The following is a 25915-nucleotide window of genomic DNA, read 5'->3' on the forward strand; positions in this document are numbered from 1 at the left end:
CTTTAGCTTATTCACAGTATCCCCCAGAGTTAGATAAGTCCATACATACCTTTTTCATTTCTGTGCGTTCTGTAAGTGTTATTTGACGCACCCACCGCTAGCCTAGCTTAGCACAAAGACTGGATGTAAATGGGTAAGGTAGCATACTAATCCCAATAAGTGACAAAATAATGCAAACATTTTCCTATTTATGTGTTGTGATCTGTATAGTCACAGCGTGTACAAATAACAAGGCTATATGAGACAGAGACCATTTTTAATCGTATAAATACTGGGAACTATATTCTCACTAGGCGTAGGAGCACAGCTACTTGGGCGGAGTGATTAGCGCAGCGAGCCGCCCTGTGGTGAGGAGCAGAGTGTTCGTTTGTTTTGTTTACGGAACCATCAACAGGGCGTCTCGCTGGTTGTTGGTGTTTTAAGCCCCCAACTGCGCCTTCCAGGCAGCGAGGGGATGGGTAGGTTTAAGTTTGAGGGTAGGGTTAGCTGCCTCTAAGGAGCCATTGGGGGCTTAAAACACCATCGAGCCGTCTCGCTGCGCTAATCACTCCCACCAAGTAGCTCCTACGCCTAGTGAGAATATATAGTTTCCAGTATTTATACGATTAAAAATGGTCTCTGTCTCATATAGCCTTGTTATTTGTACACGCTGTGACTATACAGATCACAACACATAAATAGGAAAATGTTTGCATTATTTTGTCACTTATTGGGATTAGTATGCTACCTTATCCATTTACATCCAGTCTTTGTGCTAAGCTAGGCTAGCGGTGGGTGCGTCAAATAACACTTACAGAACGCACAGAAATGAAAAAGGTATGTATGGACTTATCTAACTCTGGGGGATACTGTGAATAAGCTAAAGTCCCAAAAAGTCAGAGTGTTCCTTTAAGTTTAAAAAGACATGAGGGCGAGTAAATGATGATGCCATGTTCATTTTTGTGTGAACTTTCGGTAACACTTTATTTTACAGTGTCCTTGTTACATATGTTACATGTATTCACCATAGTAATAACAGTAAATTATGCATAATTGCATGCAACTAACCCTCCACCAAATCCTAATCCTGCCCTAACCCTAGAGTAAGTACATGTTGTTAATTAATATTACTCAGTACTTAAATATATAATTACACTGTAACAATGACACCTTAAAATAAAGTGCAACCGAACTTTCTTGTTTCACATGCTATACATTTATGCATTTGGTAGACGCTTTTATCCAAAGCGACTTACATTGCATTTACACATTAACATTAATATCAGTTCTTGTTTCCCTGGGAATTGAACCCATGACCATGGCGTTGCAAGCGCCAAACGCTCTACAGTTTGAGCTACAGGAAAGCTTTCTCTACCGTCACACCGTTATTACAGGAATTGAAGTTATTAGAGGACTGAACTCGTTCTGATTAGCCTACAAGAAGCTGAACTGAGTTTAGAAACACACAAACCGCAAATGAACCGAAGTAGAACGTGTTGGATGGAAACAGCAGCTTTGTTTTAATAGATTGTCAAAAAACAAGTTACAGCGGGTCTGCTAATTATGACCGTTAGCTGAACACGGCTTTGACGTTCCCAACCACAAACCAACTGACAACAAGCTCATTAAAACTCTCCCTAACAATTACACAACAACAACAGCGGCCCGCCGGCTGTTTCACGGCCTTTCCATGAGCAAGTGCACGTGTGATCCGAGTGTGCTTGCAATTTTAATTAGGGAAAGCATGAAATATTTAACTCCCATGCCATTCCCAGGCTCGTGTAAAAGCACTCGCAGCACTTCTTCTGTTTTTTTTTTTTTTTTCGCGGCTGGAATGGGTTTTGACAAGAATCCTCAGATAATCTATTCCCTCAACAGATCCTCGGCTGTAATAATTAGGACACAAAGAAGAGAGGAAATGTTCACACGTCCTCAATACACTTAAATATCGGTCTTGTACTAGAGCTTCACACTTAGAGCATTAGAGAAGTGGACTCTAGTTCACACGACACACACGGTGAACAAGTTTTACAGTAGAAAATGCTCAAACTCTTGTTAACTATGACCTGATGGGCTCAGCACATTTATATATAGCACATTTCATAGTGCTTAATTGGCAAAATATAGAATACAATTACAATCTGAGCTTAAGTTAAATTAAAATGGATTGGAGTATGTACGCAATGACAAATGTTAATTTAAAAGTGTATTAATCTGAATTATAAGGAAAGAGAAACCAATTAAATCAATGCAGCGCAGTGTTTAATTGGAGAATGCAGAAAAGGAGATGTGTTTTAATTAGAGACACCTGCAAACATCAATACATTGTTTGAGGTCGGTAAGACTGTTAAATGTTTCTAAATTAAGTCTCTTCTGCTCAAAAATACAGTAAAAACAGTAAAATTGTCAAATATTATTACGGTTTAAAATCACTGTTTTCTATGTGAATATATTGTAAAGTGTAATTTATTCCTGTGATCAAAGCTGAATTTTCAGCATCATTACTCCAGTCTTCAGTGTCACATGATCCTTCAGAAATCAGTCTAATATGATGATTTGATGCTCAAGAAACATTTATGATTATTATCAGTGTCGGAAACAGCTGCGTTACTAAACCGTGATATATGCTTTTCAGGAGAACAAAGAACTGCATTTATTTTTAATAGAAATCTTTTCTAGCGTTATGTCTTTACTGTCACTTTTAATGGATTTAATGCATCCTTTATGAAAATTTTTTTTTTTTTTAAATGACAACAAACATACTGACCCCAAAGTTTTGAATGGTAGTCTATGAGAAAAGAAACATGCAAAATCTGATTTTAAATTACATTTTGATTATATATTCACATAGAAAACTGTTCTTTTAAGTTGTAATAATATGTCACGATATTACTGTTTTTACTGTATTTTTAATTAAATAACTACAGCCTTGGTGGGCAAAATAATAATAATAATAATAATAAATAAAGAAACGTACGAACCCCAAACTTTTGAAAGGTAATGTATATTTCATTTGATTGATTTCTTTTTATTTGATAAAGTAAAACTAACACTATAAAACACTGAGTGAGCCACAGAGCCAGACTTTATGCTTTTTGTTTTCTCCATAATAACATGCACTGATGAATCATTCACGATATGACAAGCTGGCCTTTAATAGGAAGGTAAAAAGGGCCCATTTTAATTTCATGTTGACTTACTGACCTCAAATCACCATGAAATCAAAACTGAATATTGTTATTTTTATGGAATATTGCAGTAATTATTCATGTATCTGTGCACATCATTCTTTTTAAATGAATCAAAATATCTTCTCCTTCCTCTTGTAGCATCTCTTCTCTGATGATGAGTGCAACCTGTCACTCACATGAGATCAGCCAATAGCAAACCACAACCATCCAATCAATTCCCCACAGACACAATCAAGCCCCGCCCACATTTGTTCTCGTTCCAGAAGCCGTTTCACTCGGATATACGTCACAATAGGGAAGAAAAGACTCTCTCGACTTCGGTTTCATGCTGACTTTAATAACGAGATCTGCTGATTGACAGCTCTCACCTGACCAGTGTCCCGTCGTGGCTCCGGATCGATCCGTACAGGTGTGGCTGACGGGAAGGAACACCGCCTCCCATCCTTTGGGAGCGTAGCGCCAGTTGTGCGACTCGAGGATCAGAACTCTCTGTGTGCCGTAAGCGATCATAAAGCAGTAAACCACGTGATGGAGCTGACAGCCGTATCCACAGCCCTTGTTGATGTTACAGACCAGCTTACGGGCTTTACTGCAGTCCTGCGGGTTCTGCCGGGACACACAACACACATGACAGACGCAGTTCAGATTATCACCGCATTTTAGATTCAATGACTTTTGGCAATAAAAGTTCCAAAAGTATTATTCTTTTTTTAATAGCAAGGTCACATTAATTACATATATTACATACATAAATTACAGATTTTTTCTAGTAGATACAATTATTTTTCAAACTAAATCTTTTGAACTTCCTGTTCATTAAAGAATCCTGGGAAAAGTGTATCATTGTTTCCAGAAAAATAAGAAGCAGCACAACAGTTTTCAACACTGATAATAATCAGAAATGTTTTTTTTTTGAGCATCAAATCATCATATTAGAATGATTTCTGAAGGATCATGTGACACTGAAGACTGGAGTAATGATGCTGAAAATTCAGCTTTTTTTTTTTTTTGCAATTATTATTATTATTATTATTTTATTATTTTATTTTACACATGAACGTCTACATTTCCACGTAACAAAAAAAAAAAATAACAAAAAAAAGCCTCAGTATTTTACATTGATATTCTATACCTCCTCTCTTCTTAGTCTTGTATTAACCCCTTCCAGTAACACTTTATAATAACGTTCAGTTGTAAGTCATTTATAAGTGGTTAGTTAATGATGAACTAATGAATTTCTGCACCCTCTAATTGCTGCATACATTAAAAAAAATAAAAAAATAATTAAACATTTATGAAATGCATATTCATGTTTTCTAAATGATTAGTTAATCATTAACTAATCAATTGTAAATGACTTATAACTGAATCAATAATAAACATATCACTTATTAATAATTTATGAATGCATAGTCATGTTTCATAAATAATTAGTTAATCATTTACTAATCACTTGTAAATGACTTGTAACAGAATTTACAAAACATACATAAAATGTTAGTATATCACTTACTAATCATTATGAATGTTTTGTAAATGATTAGTTCATCATTAACTAACCACTTATAATGACTTACAACTGAACGTTATTATAAAGTGTAACCCACATTTTAAGAACGATCTGAAAGGTTCCCAAACACCATCAAAAACTGTATATTTGTCCCTTAAAATATAAGTCATCTTTTCCATTGACATATTGGTTACCATTTCTTTTAGCCAACGTCCTATACTTTTCCAATTTAAAGAAATAAGCCGTTTTGCTTGAAGAATGCATACATTACATTTATACATATATACTCTTTCTTTTTAAGAAAATACAGCTTTAATCACAGGAATAAATTAAGAGTTTAAAATAAACTCAAATAGAAAACAGTTCATTTAAATTGTAATAACATTTCACAATATTCCTGTATTATTTTGTATTAAATAAATCCAGCATTGGTGAATAAAAGAGACTTCTTTCAAAAACAAGAGAAACAAAGAAGTCTTACAGACCCCAAACTTTTGAACGGGGATAGTTTAAATAATAAATAAGTACAATAAAAAAATAAAATCCACGAAAAAAATAAGAAGATAAAAATGACAAAGATGCTGGAGCTTCTTGCCGGAGAGTCCATATGAATTATAATTTTACAGCACTAACAAAAACTGACGTTAAAGTATATTGTGCAGGAGTTATGGTTATCCAGATACACGTTTGTAAAAGATGAACTGATTCTGTGTCCGGCAGGGAATCATTATTTCCCCTCAGAAATGCTTTTTCAGGTTTATTGTGCCATTAGAGGAAATGAGTTACGATAATCAAATTGTCTGGCGGCCCTTTCACGTTGTTTTTTATTTATTTATTTATTTATTTATTTTTAGTGAAGGCTATTTCACTCTTAATTCATATCCAATACAGTTGGCCCAGACTTTGCTATGGCAGCAGATGAAGCACTCTCATTTTAAAGTGCTGCCGTAGCAGAAAACACTCACAGACATGTGCGGTTCTGAGTATGGAAATCAGCGATCAGATAGTATTTGATATAAAGCATGGTACTGAATGATAACCAGATCATTCCCGCTGAGAGAAACACACACCATGCTGGTTTGTGCTGGTCTAGACTTGTGGCTTATACCATCTAAACTAGCACTGCTAATTAGCAGCTATATTATTATCATCATGTTAAATAAAGTGGGCTCTTTAAATATTCCTTTTAGACTGATTTGACAAAGTAGTGCTTCTTTGCAGAAAACAAATAATGCATGATCGAGGCATCAGAGTCGAGATTCAAAAGACTGTCAGATAAATCTATGAGAGACTGACTTCACTTGATCTTACACTTTGGTTTTCGTTAGAGGCCGTTTGTAAAGAAAACCACAATCTCGAACGCCTTCAATATTTCCTTTTACCAGTGCGATCAGACTGACGTGAACACACAGATTTCAGTATAAAGGGAAAGAAGAGGGAAAAAAGGAACAGGCCCGGAGAGGGATGGCGATACAGAGGGAATCATATCAGAAAAAATGATATTTAATTAGTGTTGTTCGCCGAGACAAACATTATTATTATTATTGATCATACACAGGGTTAATGATCTGGCCAAACTTTAAGTATTCAATTCGATTTATTTGTGCTCCAGGCAGGAATGATTCCTAAAATCTCAGCTGAACAATTATTTAAAATCCTTATAGTACAAATGCAGAGAAAAATAGTTTCCAATTACCATTTTTTTTTCAGCCTTTGACCTAAAATATTTTCTTTAATTCCCCCCTGAGCTTTTAAATTAATATTATACTTTTTTTTTTTTTATGCATTGTCTCTGAAAAATGTATCAAAATGAAGTGAGTTTTTGCTTAAAACCAGAAAAAAAAGATCTGCCATTGGGATTACAAAAATATGTCATGAGGTGGAAGGATGAACCCAATTGCAGACAATATGCAAACACACAAGGTTTATTTATAACAGAAAACAGGGAAAACAAAGCCCACGAGGGGGTAAAACAGAGGTAAGGAAGGTTGACTAACAAGCAAGACAATAACTAGACTAAGAACTGGGATATACTACATTCAACTCTTCAGACAAAAACTCTTACTTGACAAGGACCTCTCCGCAATGGTACAAACACAGGCAGGTAACACATTGATTGACAATGAACCGACACAGGACAGAAAACATGAGGGGATTAAATAGGGAGCAAATGAAGAGGGCAACAGGTGATAACGGTGAAACAATAATGACTAAACAAGGATAACAAGGGGGCGGGGTAAGTAACGAGACACCACAAGCACATGGCCCAAACAAATGGCCATGTGCTTGTACACAAAACATGGGTCTGTCATGATCCTGCCTCAAGACTAGAGAAATACAAAGACACAAGGGCAGAATCATGACAGAACCCCTCCCTTAAGGAGCGGCTACCAGACGCTCCTCAAGGGGACATCAAACACGGGACATGACTGAGACAAAGACACAAACCAACAAAACATGACAAATAACAGCAACGGTAAACATGAATAAACAATTACAGGGTTGGGGTGAAACAATAAAAATAACAAACAAGGAAGAGGGGGTGGGGGAAACACAAAGTCCATAGGGGGTAGTCCATGGTGAATAGGTGGACTGGGGGTCTTGGGTCTTCGGGACGAGGGCTGAAGACGGGGAATCTGGCGGGACTTGGATGGAGACACACGAGGAACATTCTTGGGGGAAACAGTCCGGGGTGAAGTGGTGACAGGGGCGTCCGGGGAAACACACAGGGGTACAGAGGGTGGCGAAATGGGAAACCTGACCAGGGGAACAGCAGGTAACGGGACAGGGCGCATGACAGGGGGAGTTGCAGGCGACTGTGGAACAGGGAGAGATGATGCTGCGGCTGGTTGCGGAGCTGGAACAGGGTCAACGAACTCTACAGCAGAACCAGTACCAGCGCTCTTCACATCAGAATCGACACTCCCCATCTCAGATTCAGAAACAGCGTAGCCTGCAACCGACTCTGGAACAGCGTTGTCTGAGGCTGACTTGGACCCAGCGTTCTCTGCAGCTGATACAGGGACAGCACTCTCAGCAGTCGACTCGGGGACAGAGCTCTCAGCCGCTGACTCGGGGACAACTCTGCCTGCAGTTGACTCAGCGACAGCACTCTCGGAGGCTATGGGTACAGGACTTGAGGGTACGACGGGTTTGACAGGAACTTCTAGTAACTTGACAAGACTAGAGAGGTAATCGGACAGAGTCTTGGCCGCAATGACGACAGGCATTTCTTGGCGGGCCGATACAGACTGCAGGACAGCTTCAGCCGCCAAATCGACCGCGGCTCTCACATCAGCTGATTCACAAGCAGAGATCACTGCGGAAGCTTCTGGAACAGTCTCTTCTGCAGCTGACTCCGGAGCAGCTTTCTCCGCCGCAGACTCAGAGACGCCTTTAACTGCAGCAGCCCCAGGAATAGCCTTAACTGCAGCAGATTCAGGAACTGCTTTCTCTGCAGCGGATTCAGGGACCGTTCTCTCTGCAGCAGATTCTGAAGTAACTTTTTCTGTTGCAGTGGCGGGTTGGAGAACCAACACAGACTCGGGAGAAGACTGACACGGAGAACAGACGATTCCCTTCCTCCTCTTCTTTCTCCTGGGTCGCGGGGCAGAGGCCGTAGCTGGACCTGTGACCGGTCGAAGAGGTTCAGCGGAGACCGAAATTGGTGCTGGGGAAACCACCGCAGACAAGGACTCAGTCGAGGAGGACTCTGATGCCGACTCCCACGAGAAACGTCTTCCCCGTTTGCCGCGGAGACTTGTTGGTGCGGACGACGCCTCAGGAGTCGAGGGGGAAGGAGCCTGGTCCCCCAGCGTAACCACGGCTAAAACGTGGCCCTCCGGGATCACAGACAGCCTGGCAGGAGGTGACGACACGGTGGGACCCTGCGGCTCCTTTCGACACAAACAGTCCACCATGTCCCGGAACGGGTGGCGGACCAGCCTCTCCCGTTCAGCCAGAGGAGGGGGAACATTGAGACCCGCGATGAGGTAACGGTTGACGAGGATTTCAGGCAAGAAAAGCCTCCTTGCTTCCACGGCCTGGGCATATCTCCTCAGGGACCTCTCTCCCTGGGGAGGGAAAGGAAGCTTGCCCAACTTGCTGTCGGCGATAGCCGACTGCCACCAGAATTCCTGGTCAGTCGACGGTCGAATAGCAGGAAAAGACATACAGTCTGCTGGGTTCTGTATTGGTCGGTTCATTCTGTCATGAGGTGGAAGGATGAACCCAATTGCAGACAATATGCAAACACACAAGGTTTATTTATAACAGAAAACAGGGAAAACAAAGCCCACGAGGGGGTAAAACAGAGGTAAGGAAGGTTGACTAACAAACAAGACAATAACTAGACTAAGAACTGGGATATACTACATTCAACTCTTCAGACAAAAACTCTTACTTGACAAGGACCTCTCCGCAATGGTACAAACACAGGCAGGTAACACATTGATTGACAATGAACCGACACAGGACAGAAAACATGAGGGGATTAAATAGGGAGCAAATGAAGAGGGCAACAGGTGATAACGGTGAAACAATAATGACTAAACAAGGATAACAAGGGGGCGGGGTAAGTAACGAGACACCACAAGCACATGGCCCAAACAAATGGCCATGTGCTTGTACACAAAACATGGGTCTGTCATGATCCTGCCTCAAGACTAGAGAAATACAAAGACACAAGGGCAGAATCATGACAAAATAATCTTGTTTTCCCTTTGAATCAAATCGATTTTTCGGACTTTATTGGCAGATATTTTGTCATGTTTTAAGGTGAAACTCACTTAAATTTTGATACCGTGAACATAAAGCCTCCTCTCAGGACTAAATTAAGTCATTTTTCGCTGCTTATTGCACTTAAATAGTCAAACACACACAAACTAATGTAAAAATGCTGGTCATGGCGAGTATTCACGTAAACACAGTCTGTTGTGTGTTAAGTGAATGTAAACAGTCAAGAAAGAAAACGCATGTGTGACAGTGTAATGCGTCAGGCCTTAAAGTGACAGCAGCCTAATATACCGGCTGCCAAATTATGAGATCATATAAAAAATATCTATTTGTGACCCTGCATCACAAAACCAGTCACATGTCGCACGGGTATATTTGTGGTAATAACCAACAATATATTGTATGGGTCAAAATTATCGATTTTTCTTTTATGCCAGAAATCATTAGGATATTGAGTAAAGATCATGTTCCATGAAGATATTTAGTAAATTTCCTACCGTAAATATATAAAACATTTATTTTTGTGGGTGAATGCAGCACAATCATGAACATAAATGAACAACTTTAAAGGAGATTTTCTCAATATTTCGATTTTTTTGCACCCTCAGATTCCAGATGTTCAATAGTTGTATCTCGGCCAATATTGTCTTATCCTACAAACAATACATCACTGGAAAGCTTATTTATTCAGCTTTCATGTGATGTGTAAATCTCACTGGTTTGACTGGTTCTGTGGTCCAGGGTCGCATATGTCAGCTTTTCCCCATGGTATCGATGTCAAAATTGTGTCCTGTGAAAATGCTGAGTGTCTGGTAAGTTTAGAAAAGCTCTAGCCACAGTTCTGGTGAGCAGAAGAGTTGAGCGAGAGCAAGCGTGTGCTGTACCTGCAGGTATGAGATCCTGTTCTGCACCAGACTGGAGAGATCTCTGGCCTCCTTCTGTCTCCAGTCCCCCGCTCCATCGGCCTGACTGAGGAGGTGCAGGTCTGTCATGATCGTCCTGACAGCAGAGGAACACAGGAGAGAGTGTTAAACCTCCTTCTCTATCATCTGACAATTACCAGTGCTGGTCATGTGTAACCTGGAGGAATCAGGTACCAAAAATCTGGGACTAAAGTTACTTTTTTTTTTATTGATTACATGATTAAATATTATTGACAAAATGGTGGTGAATTATTTCTAATCCGGTAGATATTTAAAGTAAAGTATATACTATATATGCAAAACAAATATGTGACCCTGGATCACTAAACCAGTCACATGTCACATGGGTATATCTGTGGCAATAGACATTGTATGAGTCAAAATTATCGATTTTTCTTTTATGCCAAAAATCATTTGGATATTAAGTAAAGATCATGTTCCATGAAGATATTTTGTAAATTTCCTGCTGTAAATATATAAAACATGTATTTTTGTGGGTGAATGCAGCACAATCATGAACATAAATGAACAACTTTAAAGGCGATTTTCTCAATGTTTCGAGTTTTTTGCACCCTCAGATTCCAGATTTTCAATAGTTGTATCTCGACCAAATATTGTCTTATCCTAACAAACCAAACATCAATGGAAAGCTTATTTATTCAACTTTCAGATGATGTATACATCTTAATTTAAAAAAATGTATCCATGTGACTGGTTTTGTGGTCCAGGGTCACATATATGTTTGTAATTTATTGATTCTCCCAAATCTAATCTTGTATTACTATGTCTTTGGAAGGCTTTTGCCTTTCAAACACATTAAAATGCACAAATACATGCAATTCCCAAAGGTTTTTGTCAGTCCAACCTCTTTGGCGTTATATAGAGAATGGATTTTCTTTCTCTCTTTATTTTTATGGCACACGATTATTCAAATCAATGCGATCTTTTAATCTCCAAGTAATCAAAAAGTAGGCCGGTCATATTACTTGGAGTGTGTAACGTAATAGATTATTACACTGCAGTCATGTTCTTCCTCAGTCTTTCTGTCTTGCTTTCCAGTGCAAATATTATTAAATCAAGATACATTTACTTGAGAAGCAAAATTACTTAAATATTAAGTCAAAGTCAAAATTATGCAAGTTTAAGCTTAAAACAAGAAAAATATCAGTATCACTTTACTTCACACCATTATATAATATAGTGCATTATAAAAGTATTTTTAATGCATTGATTATGCCTTGTAATGCACCTTATAATGCATTGTATGACACAGTTATACTTATCTATTTAATGTGACACCTTCAGAAAGTATACTGCATGACAACCAATTTCAGATGCAACAAGGAAGCTGTAAATATAATGCATTTTAACTTTAATTACAATTGCTTATAAAAATCACATAATGCATTATAATGTACATTATGAATATGCATTATACATAGGCCAAAAGTTTGGAAACATTACTATTTTTAATGTTTTTGAAAGAAGTTTCTTCTGCTCATCAAACCTGCATTTATTTGATAAAAAATACAGAAAAAAATGTAATATTGTGATATATTATTACAATTTAAAATAATTGGTTTTCAATTTATTATACTTTAAATTATCATTTATTTCTGTGATGCAAAGCTGAATTTTCAGGATCGTTACTCCAGTCTATCACATGATCCTTTAGAAATCATTCTAATATGATGATTCATTTTCAAAGTTGGAAACAGTTCTGCTGCTTAATATTTTTTCATAACCTGTGATACTTTTTTTAGGATACTTTGATGAATAAAAAGTAAAAAGTAAAAAAAAAAAAAAAAAAAAGAATAAAAAAAAAAAAATGTTTTAAAAATAGAAATCTTTTGTAACAACAATATCCACTACTGGTCAGTAATTTGGGGTCAGTAGATTTTTTCTCTTTCTTTTTTTGAAATAAATCAATACTTTTATTCAGCAAGGATGTGTTAAATTGCTAAAAAGTGATAGTTTAAAATATTTTTTTTATTTTGAATAAATGCAGTTCTTTTTAACCTTTTATTCATCAAATATATAAGGCAGCAGAACTGTTTCCAACACTCATAATAAATCAGAATATTAGAATGATTTCTAAAGGATCATGTGATAGACTGGATGTCACATGTGACACTGAAGACTGGAGTAATGATGCTGAAAATTCAGCTTTGCATCACAGAAATAAATGATAATTTAAAGTATAATAAATTGAAAACCAATTATTTTGAATTGTAATAATATATCACAATATTACTTTTTTTTTCTGTATTTTTTTATCAAATAAATGCAGGCTTGATGAGCAGAAGAAACTTCTTTCAAAAACATAAAAAATAGTAATGTTTCCAAACTTTTGGCCTGTACTGAACATGAAGGCTTTATGGAAAGGGTTACCAAAATATCTGCCACTTATTATTCTGACGGCAGGTATTTTTCTAGTTTTAAGCAAAAGCTCACTTCATTTTGATAAATTTTTCCAAGTCATTTTGCTTCTTTTGTCATTTTGAAAATATATACAGTATATATATATTTTTTTTTTTTGCAGTGTACAACCATGCATTGTACAGGCATGTAATTTGTCTTCAGTAACGGACTATAATTTGTAAGCAACCCAGCACTGTTGATTACTTAGTGCACATTTTGACCAAATCAGATCTCAAATCTCCTTAAACCGTCCTTCACGGTTGCATCAGGGTTTAAGGCATCATTTTGAAAAGAACTATGAAATCAAAATAATCCAGTCAAACCAGAGATCTGATTATTGCTCTCATAGGGCTGCCGTTACCAGCCGGTTTACAGTTACACAATACATTCACCGCCAGAGAGAGAAAAAGACCCGTCCTTTTGTTTAACCTTCGCCTAGATGTATTTTGTAGTATTTTAATGTGAACTGAGGAAAAGATCAGCGTGAACATTCAACACAACATCTTTTTTTGTTCGACAGAAGAAATTAAGTAATGAGTAAATGATGATAATTTTCATTTTTGGATGAGCCACTCCTTTAAATCAAATAACTCCACAAAAAGTGGGAGTTTAGACACTAGGAACGCATGAATTGTGATCAACCAGTCATTTGCTAATTCAAACAGATGGGCATATGCTGAGTTTATGAGGAGTTTAATTATTACTTCATCAATGAGAGACTCCTCAGGGAGCCGCTCGCTCCAACACAGCACAGCATTAAATGTGCATCGAGCACTTCTCTTTGTCAAAACAGGTGTGAATGTGCTGATTGACCGTCTCAGAGACGCCGAGATAATGAGATATTGACAGCGTCTCTCTCTGTAATTAGTCTAGCGGGTGATAACTCAAAATTAAGTGCTGCGATATTTCTATTGCACCACTATTAGTGTCTGGAGCCGTTTCATGACGGTGAAACTGGAGAACCACATCAATTCTTCATCATCCATCTCATCAAAAAACAATTCTGAATGTTATGAAACCCGTCGACAACATGCTCGACTCATTTTTCACCCCAAAAATCAGAAGAAAATCAGAAATAAATGAAAAATAATGTTTTGCTGAAAACCTATTTTAGGTTTAAGTGTTTTTTGCTGTTGCATTTTGACAATTAATCATGTAAATAATATAGTTTTTGCTGCTTAATATTTTTTATTTTCATGGAAACTGTGATACACAATCATTCCAAAGTCTGGGGTAAGAAAGAAAAAGACAGAAATTAATACTTTTATTCAGTGAGGATGCATTCAATTGATCAAAAGTGACACTAAAGACATTCATAATGATACAAAAGATTTCTATATCAAATAAATGCTGTTCTTTTGAACTTTATATTCATTAAAAAAGCAGCGCCTTAAGTAGCCAAGACTGTTTTAAACATTGATAATACTAATCAATTAACAATCATAATTAATAAGTGAGCACTATGATAATAATTATGCGGCAATTAAGCATAATTCTGAAGGATCATGTGACACTGAAGACAGTGATGATGTAGAAAATTCAGCTTTGCCATCATAGGTGTAAATTGTGTTTATTGTAATAATATTTCACAATATTACTGTTTTTACTGTATTTTTGTTTGGTGAGCATAAAAGACTTCTTTCAAAAACATTTAAAATGTCACTCCAAACTTATGATCGGTCAACTTTTTTATAATTATTATTTTTCATAATGCTGATTCTCATTAAATTAGTGCAAGCCGGTCATGTTTAAGTCTATTACAGTAAAAATAATAACATAATGTGTTTTTTAAGTAAAAACAATGCAACAAACATGTCGTTAAAAAATATTTTACATTTTCAATAACACATTTTTTTTTTTGCATAACATTAAAAATAATTCAGAGGTTAAATTTGCTATTGTCACAATGCAAAAAACAAAAACAAAAACAAAAAAAAAACAGGTCTGATATTCTTAATACAAATTGTAATCTACTTTTGACTACGGGGCGAAACATGGTTTGAGAGATTCAACCTCTGAGAGTCCCAAATGAGATCAGTTTTATCACAAATCTTAATTGTTTCTTCAAGAAGTAATAAGGGTAAATGAGAGCAAATTAAGTCTCATAGATTTCAGATGTGAAATGCATGTCATTTTAATTTCTCCTAAAGAATTAAAGTAATGAAGCCCCTTTTAGGGTGGAAGCAAAAACATGCTGTTTTCATGCGTGTATCTTTAAATGCAAATGAGCTGTTGCTCCCCGCCCCCTTTCCAGGAGAGGGCGGAGCCTTTACAGCTAATGCTTCAGATACTCCGGCAACAACAAACAAAATTTAAAATATCAGTTTTGTTTGTTTTTGATTATCATCTGTATCGTGGTCACAGCCCTGTATCGGGCTCAAGTGACAGTTCTTCGTCATCATTAAAGTTTATTATTTGCATGCATTTTATAGCCATATATATATATATATTCAGTTTAAACTTTTGATATGTGGTTTTCTGAGCGCACACATCCAAAGCATTCCTGAATGGGAGACCCTGTATTAGATTTATGGGGAAAATAACAAAAGGATTTTTGGAGTGGATGGATTTTTACCATAATAGGGTGGTTGTGTACACACACACCGCGGACACATAATTATGTTAAAAATCAATCTTAAAGGGTAACTCTCGCCAAAATGCAACCTAGGGTCTTTTTGTTATCAGAGTCAGTTCATTCGCATTCGGAGATCGACTATTTTCGACTGTCAAAATGCGGGCGGACACAGAGACAGTGAGTTGTTCAAAATCTTTCTCTTTAGTAAACTCAGTGCACACACACAATGTTCTCAATGCTGGAGTTCATGTGTAGAGCCTCTGGTGATACTGAGAGCAAAGTGTCATGTTGTGTCGAGTCTTCTTAGTGTTTTAAAAAATTTAAATTTTTTTGATTTTTGATGCTATCATAGTCGTGCCCCAATCACTCCCATTCAAAAGGCAATTTGACCGAAAACGGTCAAACGGTCAAACTTAAAAGTGGCGTTTCCATCCTAATTATGCTTTTAGACGAAAGTTCGCCTCGGGTAGATTCACAAAAAGACCCTAGGTTGCATTTTGGTGAGAGTTACCCTTTAAAAGTGATAATAGGTCCCCACATGAAGCCAGAGTCGCCTGAGCAGTGAAAGAGCATCGGTGATAATAGCGCCTGACCTCTGTTGGTGACCCAGGTCCTGCAGGAGTGTGTCCGTGTGTTTCTGTCTGTCTGTCGGGTTGATGTGACTCAGCTTCTGGATCTCGCTTCGAATAAAATACCACAGCTCTTTCACTCCATTCTCCACCTTCCTCCGCAACTCTTCCTGTTCTCGACCCGGACCAACTGAGAAAGAGAACGAGAGATTCAGAAGCGCTCTAATTAAGGAATGAGGTCTGAGAGGATGTGATATAATGTGAAGATAATCACAGCTTAAGGGCCTTGGTACAATAAATTATCTATAGCTGAAGACTGCAGTTGACTTAGCAGCTATTACTGCTGACATATGTGTTTTATATAAAAAGATGGCAGGCAGATTTGTAATAGCATGTGAGTTTTGAAGGAAATTGCAAGAAAGGTTAGAATAGCTGTCGATCTCCCCTACAGATTTAGACTGTCCTCTTTTTGATTCTGTTCTCATTCGTCTCTCGCTCTGCTCGGTCTCCATCTTCGGCTCTTATGTAATACGTTCAGTTCAGTGCTTTTGGAGGAATCCCTCCTGGGTATAATGCCAGCAGGACGGGTGACCCTGAATGAAAGATCTGTCCCGATCCCCAGTGAGCTGCCCCGCTGTATCCTGACTACATAGGCAGCATCCTAATGGAAATGAAACCTCAGAAGTAACTGCTCAATAGTGCTCCTCACAGATAGCATGTTGGCAAACTAAGAACATGATACTCTAATAAGCATAAAATCAAATAGCAATCTCAAATATTAGGTTACATTATTTTATTTTTTTTCATCAATATGTATCTGTAATATCATTATTTATGTATAGCATTTTTTTTATATAGATCTGTGACACACACACTCACTCTCACTCTCTCACACACACACACACACACACACACACACACACACACACACACACACACACACACACACACACACACACACACACACACACACACACACACACACACACACACACACACACACACACACACACACACACACAGGATATGTAAGGGAATATATATATTCACCGGCCACTTTATTAGGTACACGTGTTCAACTGCTTATTAACTCAAATATCTCATCAGCCAATCACACGGCAGCAACTCAAAGCATTTAGGCATGTAGAAATGATCAAGACGTTCTGCTGAAGTTCAAACTGAGCATCAGAATGAGGAAGAAAGGTGATTTACGTGACTTTTAATGTTGCACGGTTGTTGCTATTCTGAGTGTTTCAGAAACTGCTGATCTTCTGGGATTTTCACACACAATGATCTCTAGGGTTTACAGAGAATGGAAGAAACACCGGTGTCACTCCTGTCAGCTGAGAACAGAAAACTGAGGCTATAATTCACACAGACTCACTAAAACTGGACTATAGAAGATTGGAGAAACGTTGCCTGGTCTGATGAGTCTGGATTTCTGCTGTCATTCAGATGTTCGGGTCAGAATTTGGTGAAAACAACATGAAAGCATGGATGATCCTGTCTTGTATCAGCGGTTCAGGTGCTGATGCTGTAATGTGTGTTTCTTTACACACTTCGGGACACTTAGTACCCACTGAGCTTAAACACCACCGACCTGACTATCCCTTTATGATCACAGTGAATCATCTTCTGATGGAAACTTCTAGCAGGATAACACACACGTCACAACTATAGAAACAAATGCTGTTCTATTCTAGTGAAGAATAATTTCAATAAGCACTATGGCTATAAATCTTGTCCTTGACTTCAGGTGCTGTGTAGGTGGGCAGCTCACTAGGGTTTTCAAACACAGCTGGTTTATCCTCGAATCCGTCCTCTCATTACAGCAGAGGTGACCTGAGTGAGACACACAGCATCTATCGCTCCTTTTATAGGGGTCAGAACAAGCACGAGGAGAGAGAGACTCTTTAAGGATGATTCTCATATATCTGTGACCTCTGGCCCAGGGTGATGATAATGATGTTGGTAGTTATTTTTGGCAGATCCTGCAGCAAGGAAATTTCACCCATCCTGACCCTGATGATTATGCATGCAGAGACTTGAATACACAGATATAAATGCAAACATTCAAACTCTACCTACACAATGAATCATTCTGTTGTGATTCTGTTAAACCTACAAGGATGTCTATGTGCCAGTCTAAAGGTCCTTGCACACGGAGTCCATATTCTCGTCAGGAATATTCACGTTAAAAAATAAATACGACCTCACGTTGTGTCAGTCACGTTTGCACACTGCCTCTAAACTTTGAATCGCTCGGGATAATCCCGCAGGTCCTTGATAAGGAGGCGGACTCTCCTTCCTCTCTACGCAATCTCAGGATTGGATGGACACAATATTTCCTCTTTTTTTCCTCATTTTGAGAAGAGACAGGACAACAAAACCTTAAAGGTCCTTGCAAACTGAGTAAGACAAAATTCGCAAAACAATACAAAATGGAGTTTTCAAGCAGTGAGGATGATTCTGTTGTCCTCTCTCTTCTTAAAAAGAGAAAAAGAATGAAGAAATATTGGGTCCATCCAATCCTGAGATTGCGTAGAGAGGAAGGAGAGTTAAACCTCCTTATCAAGGAGCTTCAGGATTATCCCGAGCAATTCAAAGTTTACTTCAGGATGTCAGTGGTTCAGTTTGATGCTAGCGATACTGGAGCCGCATATTACAATGAAAACCACCAATTTCTGTGAACCAATTGATCCTGAACAGTTCTGGATTTTGGCGTTCGCTTCTACGGTGCCTCTGAATTGGCTCAAAACACCTCTCAAAATGAACCTGATCCGAATGTTTATTCGGAGGCAGTGTGTAAACGTGATTGACACAACGTGAGGTGCTCGTATTTCTTTTTTAACGTGCGGAAATTTCAGCCAGAATATAAACGGCATGCTCAGAGCTAATGTTTTTCATTGCTAAAGTGCCTCTATTATGCTATTTTAAAGGATCCTCATTTTGTTTTGGAGTCTCCTACAATAGGTTTACATGCATAAGGTAAAAAAAACACTTAATTTTCTCATAATATACAGTATATTGCAGCATCAACTCTTTTCTCAGTGTCTGAAACCATTTGATCAAGAATCTCTAATCTCTCTAAACCCCTCCTTTCTGAGAGCCTACTCTGCTCTGATTGGTCAGAGTTCCCAGTCTGTTGGAAGCCAAATGTCCATTTCCATATCTGAATTTTTAGCTCTGGATCTTCCTCAGCACTTAATCAGTCATATGAACAGTAACGATGGCGTTGGATTTACCGTATCAATTCCAGCGCTGAGTGCATCAAAGTTGATTTGCTTTCACTGCACAAAAAACAGCGTCTTCTCAACAAACACGAACCAAACTCTTTCAGGCCTCAGATACAACTACAGTGTTTGAGGGCGGAGCAAAGTAAACGTTGTTGGCAGGCAGCCAATGAAGACCATAGGCTGGCAATATGCAAATTTGTTACAAATCTACGTAGTTTCAGTAGGAAGTAAGACTCGAAATGCTTCTTTCTTTTGGGAGACAATAACTCCATTTATCTGCACTTTGATCTTTGAAACTTTGCAGACCTTTACATTCACAAACAGTCATATTACACACTACATAAATGGTAATATATTCGAAAAAGCATAATAGGGGCACTTTAAAATATGATCTTGCATCCAGTTTTAACATGCAACTATAAGTATGACATTCATAGCTGATTCCCCCCTTCACTGTGACTCAATAGGCGCGTTTCCATTACAGATGTGCAAAACTTTTGTGATTATTTCTAAATGTCGACAAAAAACTATTGTGAAATGACGGCGTTTCCATTAACCGATGTTATGCGACTAAAACTTCATTTTTTCCTCTTGCGATAAGTAAAATCATTTCAAAAACCTTGGCAACGGACGTTGGTAGGTTTATGAACTATATCTCAGCCACTGCACTGGCCATTATTATTAATGGAAGGAGATGTATGTGTGTTTTCCAAGCATTAATGGTAAGGAACGACCCTTATTATACTTGTGAGCGGCACATATGAGGAGTTTCTGGGTGTTTCTCCCTCATTTCTGCTTCGAGGTCTTGATTGTGGCATTTATTTGAGGTTTAGAATCCATTATTCCTGTAATTCTTTTGTCTTATATGAATTTAATAAAGAACTCTGTCTCGTATTCTGTCCAAACACACCGCGTCATCTACGTCAGGTGACCTGGAAATGCGCAAAAACTGTTTCAATTGCAGTTTTGCAAAATATTTCTTTTTCTAATTGCCTGAAAAACCTCCTCATGCGAGCGTAAAAACTTTATCGCGATAAATGGAAGTTTTTTGCGAAATTGACGTGTTTCCATTGGGCGTATTTTCAATTCGCAATTTCAATTTGCACAATTTGAAGGGTAATGGAAACGCGGCTAGTGACACTATCAAAACCAGCCTGAAACATCTTCACTTGCTCAAACAATGGTGTGAGTTTGGGTCAGAGCAGTTTATCTGACGAATGTAAGACCATGAGTATTTGGACATGTATGGACAAGGGTTCTGTTACGGTTAAGAAAGGGAGACTTAGTCCTGTTTATCTCTTTACTTGCCTTCTCCAGATAATCTCTGAAAACTGTGGATCTTCTGTTTGGCTCGGCTTAGCTGTTCCTCAAGAGACCGGAGTCTTCCTGACGATATTGGCCCATCCGACTGTCCTTCCGGCATCCTGCAAAACACACATGGTTTGTTAGCGAACCGCTTCCGCAGCTTAGAGTATGCAAACAGCGGATCTGTCTGCTCTTCTCACGGCGTCAATGAAGAAAGCAATCAGACCGTAAAACAAACGGAGAGCGACACGGAAAACGACAGGCTCCGAACGTTGATTCACTGGAGCCTGATTATGAATTGGCCATGAATAAAATAATCATAAATGTCTGCTGTGATGTTCAATAGCGTTTAGTGCACTGCATAAATTTGCTGCCTATACATTCGTCTAAAGCATAATTGCTAATTACAGTTTGGCAGTGTTCGTTTCTATTCAGCTGATTTAGATTAAATCACCTCTTAACTAACGAGCATTTGGGAAACTCTGCATGACACAAACAACTGCTCGTTTAGTATCACATATTATCATATTGAGCTTTTATTTAATAACTGAATGTTTACTGAATATTTCTATTTGCTTTTAAGGGGAGGTAAACGGGTCAATATGCGTCCAAGTGCCAAAACCACTGAGTAGATCGCTTATACTAAGTATTAATATGGTAATCATACATTAATATTAATTCTTCTGCTGAATGCATATGCATGAGGGTATATATGCAAAGGAACAAAGATTAGCGTGGAGAAATCAATGGAGCATGTTAGCACAATTTGCAAGAGTGGAGGAGGGAATACTAATTGATTCAAAAGATGCAAAAAGGGCTTTTAATTTTAAAGCAAATGACAAAAACAGCCACAAGTGGTGAGAAAACCAGCCGGCTTCGATATGCAAAAAGAAAAAGCAAGGCATTATAAAGACACCACCGTTCAATTGTTTGGGGTCAGCAAGGCTTTTTTGAAAAGATTTTTTTTTTTTGTATTTATGAATAATTTATTCTTAAATCTATAAGACTATAATTACGCAAATCTTAGAATTTTGACACACTTAAGGGGTGGTTGATTATGATTTCACTTTTCTAACTTTAGTTAGTGTGTAATGTTGCTGTTTGAGCATAAACAACATCTGCAAAGTTACAACGCTCAAAGTTCAAAGCAAAGGGAGATATTTGCTTTTAAAGAAATTGCAACAAACGGCTGGTAGAGACTACACCACATTCCTCCCGGGTTAGTGACATCACCAACCCTAGAATTTACATAAACCCCGCCCCCGGAACACGATTTATAGATTATCAAGACATAATATGCTAATTAATGACTAGAAGATAACTACACATAAGCTACATAAATTCATCAACTAACCATTCAGAAATGTCCTGTTGAAATGTCACTTCTTCTTGAGTCTCTCCATCATTGTCTGAATCCAGTTTGAACATAAAAAGCTAAAAGTTTTTGAAATTTTCAGTGCATGTCTGTGTGAGGTAAAATGACACAAGCTGTTGTAGCTCCGCCCCCTGTGCCGGGAGCAGCAGCTCATTTGCATTTAAAGGAACAGACACAAAACGGTGTGTTTTTGGTCGCCCTCAAAAAGTGAAAATTTTAACATGCTATATAAAAATATCTGTGGGGTATTTTGAGCTAAAACTTCACATACACACTCTGGGGACATCAGAGATTTATTTTACATCTTGTGAAAAGGGCATTACACCCCCCCTTTATGACTAGAGTTTTACTTTGATCAGATTTATGTAACATGCATGTTCTGTTTTGGTTAAGGGTACGTTTACACGACAACGATACGCTTACAACGGAGAAGTTTTGCCTTTGAGTTTTCCGCACACAGATGACATCATTGTCAAAACGATCCCCATTCACACGGATCCGCGAAAAAACGACTAAAAACCCTGTATTATGCTGCCAGGCCAGTAGGTGGTGATGAAACACTATAGACTGAACACGCAATACGCATGTACATGCATGACATCGTCGTCTTTGTTGTTTACATGGAGACCGTTTTCAAAAACGTGCACTTTGAAACCCGTTTTCAAAAGTTTGCATTTCCAGGCACCCAAAATGCCGTTTTCGTGTAAACGAACGGCCAAAACGCATTAAAAGTATTACGTTTTTAGTTTTAGTTTTAGTACGTGTAAACATCCCCTTAGTTTCATTGTGTTTTGGTTATGTTTTCCCTATTCTGGTTTGCCTGAGTTCCCTAGTTAGTTTCCCTGGTTATTTATTAGTTCCACACACCGGTTTCTGTTCACGTTGATTACTCTCCCTATGTATTTAAGCCCCGTGTTTCCTTAGTTTCTTTGTCTTGTATCGTCTATGTTAAAAGTGTTCCGGTTCAATACAAAAACCAACCATGACAACTTATACATATGTCCCCCTATTCTAGTTAGGAGGAACAAGATGGCAGCAGAGAGGAGGTGACCACACACTTTACAACAGAGATATAATGTACTGGAGTTATTTGAACATTCCAATATTTTATCATACATTTTGGATTCCAGACTTCATGAAGCTATTTTGGCCTTCTTTAAGGGAAGCACATAACCATAATAAAAATAAAAATGAAGACCCTTGAATATTAACTCGGGATTAACAAATAGACTCACATTCCATAACATCTGAAAGACGTTTCTCTAACTGCAATCTGGAAAAGATGTAGATATATATGCACACACACACATTAATTGTTAAAAGATTGCGATCTCAATTCAAACACAAGTGATCTTATTTCTAAATTCCTACGATTCACCTGTCTATTAAACCTTTGAAAAAAATCACAGTGAACATTCAAATCTGTGTTTGCGCGCTGCTGACCCAGAGATCAGTTGTCATATACGTATGAAACAGCTTCATAAACAGTCTTTTCAGCCACACAGTATCATTATTTCTGTTTTACAAATATTCATATTATCACAGAAGAACTGGAATAAAAGATTATAGTTAAGATATAAACACTAATATAATAGAGTAAATCACCATTTGACAATAACGACACAAAAAATATAAACTTTATCAATTACATCGTTACACCAGTAGGTGGCGACAAGTGACTGTCAATTTTTTTTTCATTGGATCATTCATTAAAGAGATTTGTTCAAAAACGCTGATTCATCCAGTAATGAAACAAATGAAGTATTTATAAGTGAGTCATTGAATCATTCATTCAAACTGATTTAAAAAAATAATAAAAAATCTAATTATTTAAATATTTTTAAATAGACTGCAGCAATTAACCTTAACATCAGAACCTCTTGTAAACTACATGTTATTTTGTTCAGTGGTCTATTCAGAATTGTGAGAGAATCGTGATTTCTTTATTTAAAAAAATAATAATAATAAAATAAATAATTATATATATATAATTTTTAATTTAATTTTTATTATTAATCCAGAATAATGCAGCTCTAGTTCAATTCCATCTAACGAGTGTGTGACACGAGCATCAGACGGGGCAGAACTTCAGAACTGCTGATGGAGAGCAAAACAGAGTCTGATACAGGAGGGAACGGCGGCCAAATGACATTACAGCGAGTGAATTACTGTCAGTCACTGACTCACCGCGAGAGGAAATTACAAGAGTCGCAAGATTAGCCAGGAGACTGAAGCCTGAAGATCACACAGATTTTGCCGATGAAAAAGAGGCAAGGAAGATGTGCATACTGCGAAATGATTAGTGAATTTGCACAGACTTCTATACAGTAAATGCTGTTACTTTTTCCAAGCAACCAGACTGAAGGTTTTCACCTGGTGGATGATGAAATAGGTGGAAAAATCCCACAGACTCACATTGAAGAAGGGACCAGAGCCGTACCTAGAGACTTGAAGAGGGACTCTGTTTAATTGGACCAGAAAGAAACCACTAAGAATACCAGAGTAACTGCATGGCAACATGTTCAAATCACCCATAACACCCTAGTAACTGCACATGAATGTGTTTAAATCACCCAGATGACTACAGGAGCCAATTAGCAATATACTAAAACCACTCAAAACACCTTTAGAACATGCTAAAGAACAACTAACTAACCAAGAACACCCTAGTAACTGCATAGCAAAATGCTAAAGCCACTTAGAACACTCTAGCAAACACATAACAATGTGGAAAAAGCAATCAAAAGCACTCACCCTACGCCCTGGCAATCATCCTTAAAGGAACACTCCACCGTTTTTTGAAATAGGGCTTATTCACTTTCTTTCCTACATTTAGATAGGTGGGCAAATGCATTTTTGTCTCAGTGCATGCATTATTTTAGTTTGACAGGGTTGGCGCTAGCTTAGCTTAGCATAATGAATGGAATCCTTTGTTGCCAGCTAGCATGTCCTGAGTAAAAGTGATATAAAAAAATAAAAAAAACCACCTAATTACTTCTTGTGGCCCGCGTATTCACAACAAGTACAAATAGCGATGCAGATTAACACTAGGCGATTTCCTATGCAGATTTTGACTTGGGACTATATTAGGGGGAAGCACAGGTGAAGCACTGCTACTTGGGCGCAGAGATATCACACCCAAGTAGCAGTGCTTCGCCTGTGCTTCCCCCTAATATAGTCCTTAATATATAAGTCAATATCTGCCTAGGAAATCGCCTAGTGTTAATCTGCATCGCTATTTGTACTTGTTGTGAATACGCAGGCCACAAGAAGTAATTAGGTAGGGTTTATTTTTATTTTTATATCACTTTTATTCAGGACATGCTAGCTGGCAACAAAGGATTCCATTCATTATGCTAAGCTAAGCTCACGCCGACCCTGTCAAACTAAAACAATGCATGCACTGAGACAAAAATGCATTTGCCCACCTATCTAAATGTGGGAAAGAAGGTGAATAAGCCCTATTTCAAAAAACGGTGGAGTGTTCCTTTAAAGGCCCGCTGAAGTGCCTTGGAACAGCAGCTTTGTATGTTGCACTGACGTAATTTCCACTGAAACAGGAAGCTAAGGCCGGACATATTGAATGGCTCCTCCCCCTTTTCAAATAGCCAATAGCGTTTAGTTTAGCTCACAGACTGCGAGTTGTACTTGACAGCACCGTGGAAGCGAATCCGAGCGCTGATGATACGTTGGATTCAATAGTAGAGGTGTGAATAAATTCTAGCCATTTCATTCTTAACCAACATATTGTTGGACAACGGAATAAAACTCGAGCGTTTGAGCAGCCGAACATGTCGCTTTGTGACTCTTAACGGTCGCTTTGGCCAGGTGGTGTTTATAGCAGAGGGGGCGGAGCTTTAGATTCTAGAGAGCATTTGATTGGACAGAAGATGTGATGAGAAACTGAAGTCTGTGGTGATGTAGAGATTGTGTGGACTAGACTCTCCGCTGTGAAGGCCTCATCGACACCACAGCCATCGGCAAACTCGTCCATGCCGGCGTGACTCCAATCTTCAACCAGATGGAACTGGATAATATTCTGATTCTTCCAAACCAATCTGACTTCTGACCTGTAATGCTGCCTGAATCATAATCAT

The 25915-nt window shown here is 38.0% G+C and overlaps 1 protein-coding gene across 1 annotated transcript in view; it reads right to left on the reverse strand.

The window, feature by feature from the left end:
* Positions 1-25915, reverse strand: part of fut8b (fucosyltransferase 8b (alpha (1,6) fucosyltransferase)) — a 104805-nt gene that overhangs the window by 10488 nt on the left and 68402 nt on the right. The window contains exons 4-7 of the mRNA XM_082147220.1: positions 20447-20562; positions 15927-16092; positions 10299-10413; positions 3539-3776 (exon numbers count right to left, since the gene is read on the reverse strand). Coding sequence (XP_082003346.1) covers positions 3539-3776; positions 10299-10413; positions 15927-16092; positions 20447-20562 — 635 coding nt within the window. The remainder of the gene's footprint in view (positions 1-3538; positions 3777-10298; positions 10414-15926; positions 16093-20446; positions 20563-25915) is intronic.

Source organism: Leuciscus leuciscus, assembly GCF_965113295.1.
Source record: "Leuciscus leuciscus genome assembly, chromosome: 19".
Lineage (NCBI taxonomy): Eukaryota > Metazoa > Chordata > Actinopteri > Cypriniformes > Leuciscidae > Leuciscus > Leuciscus leuciscus.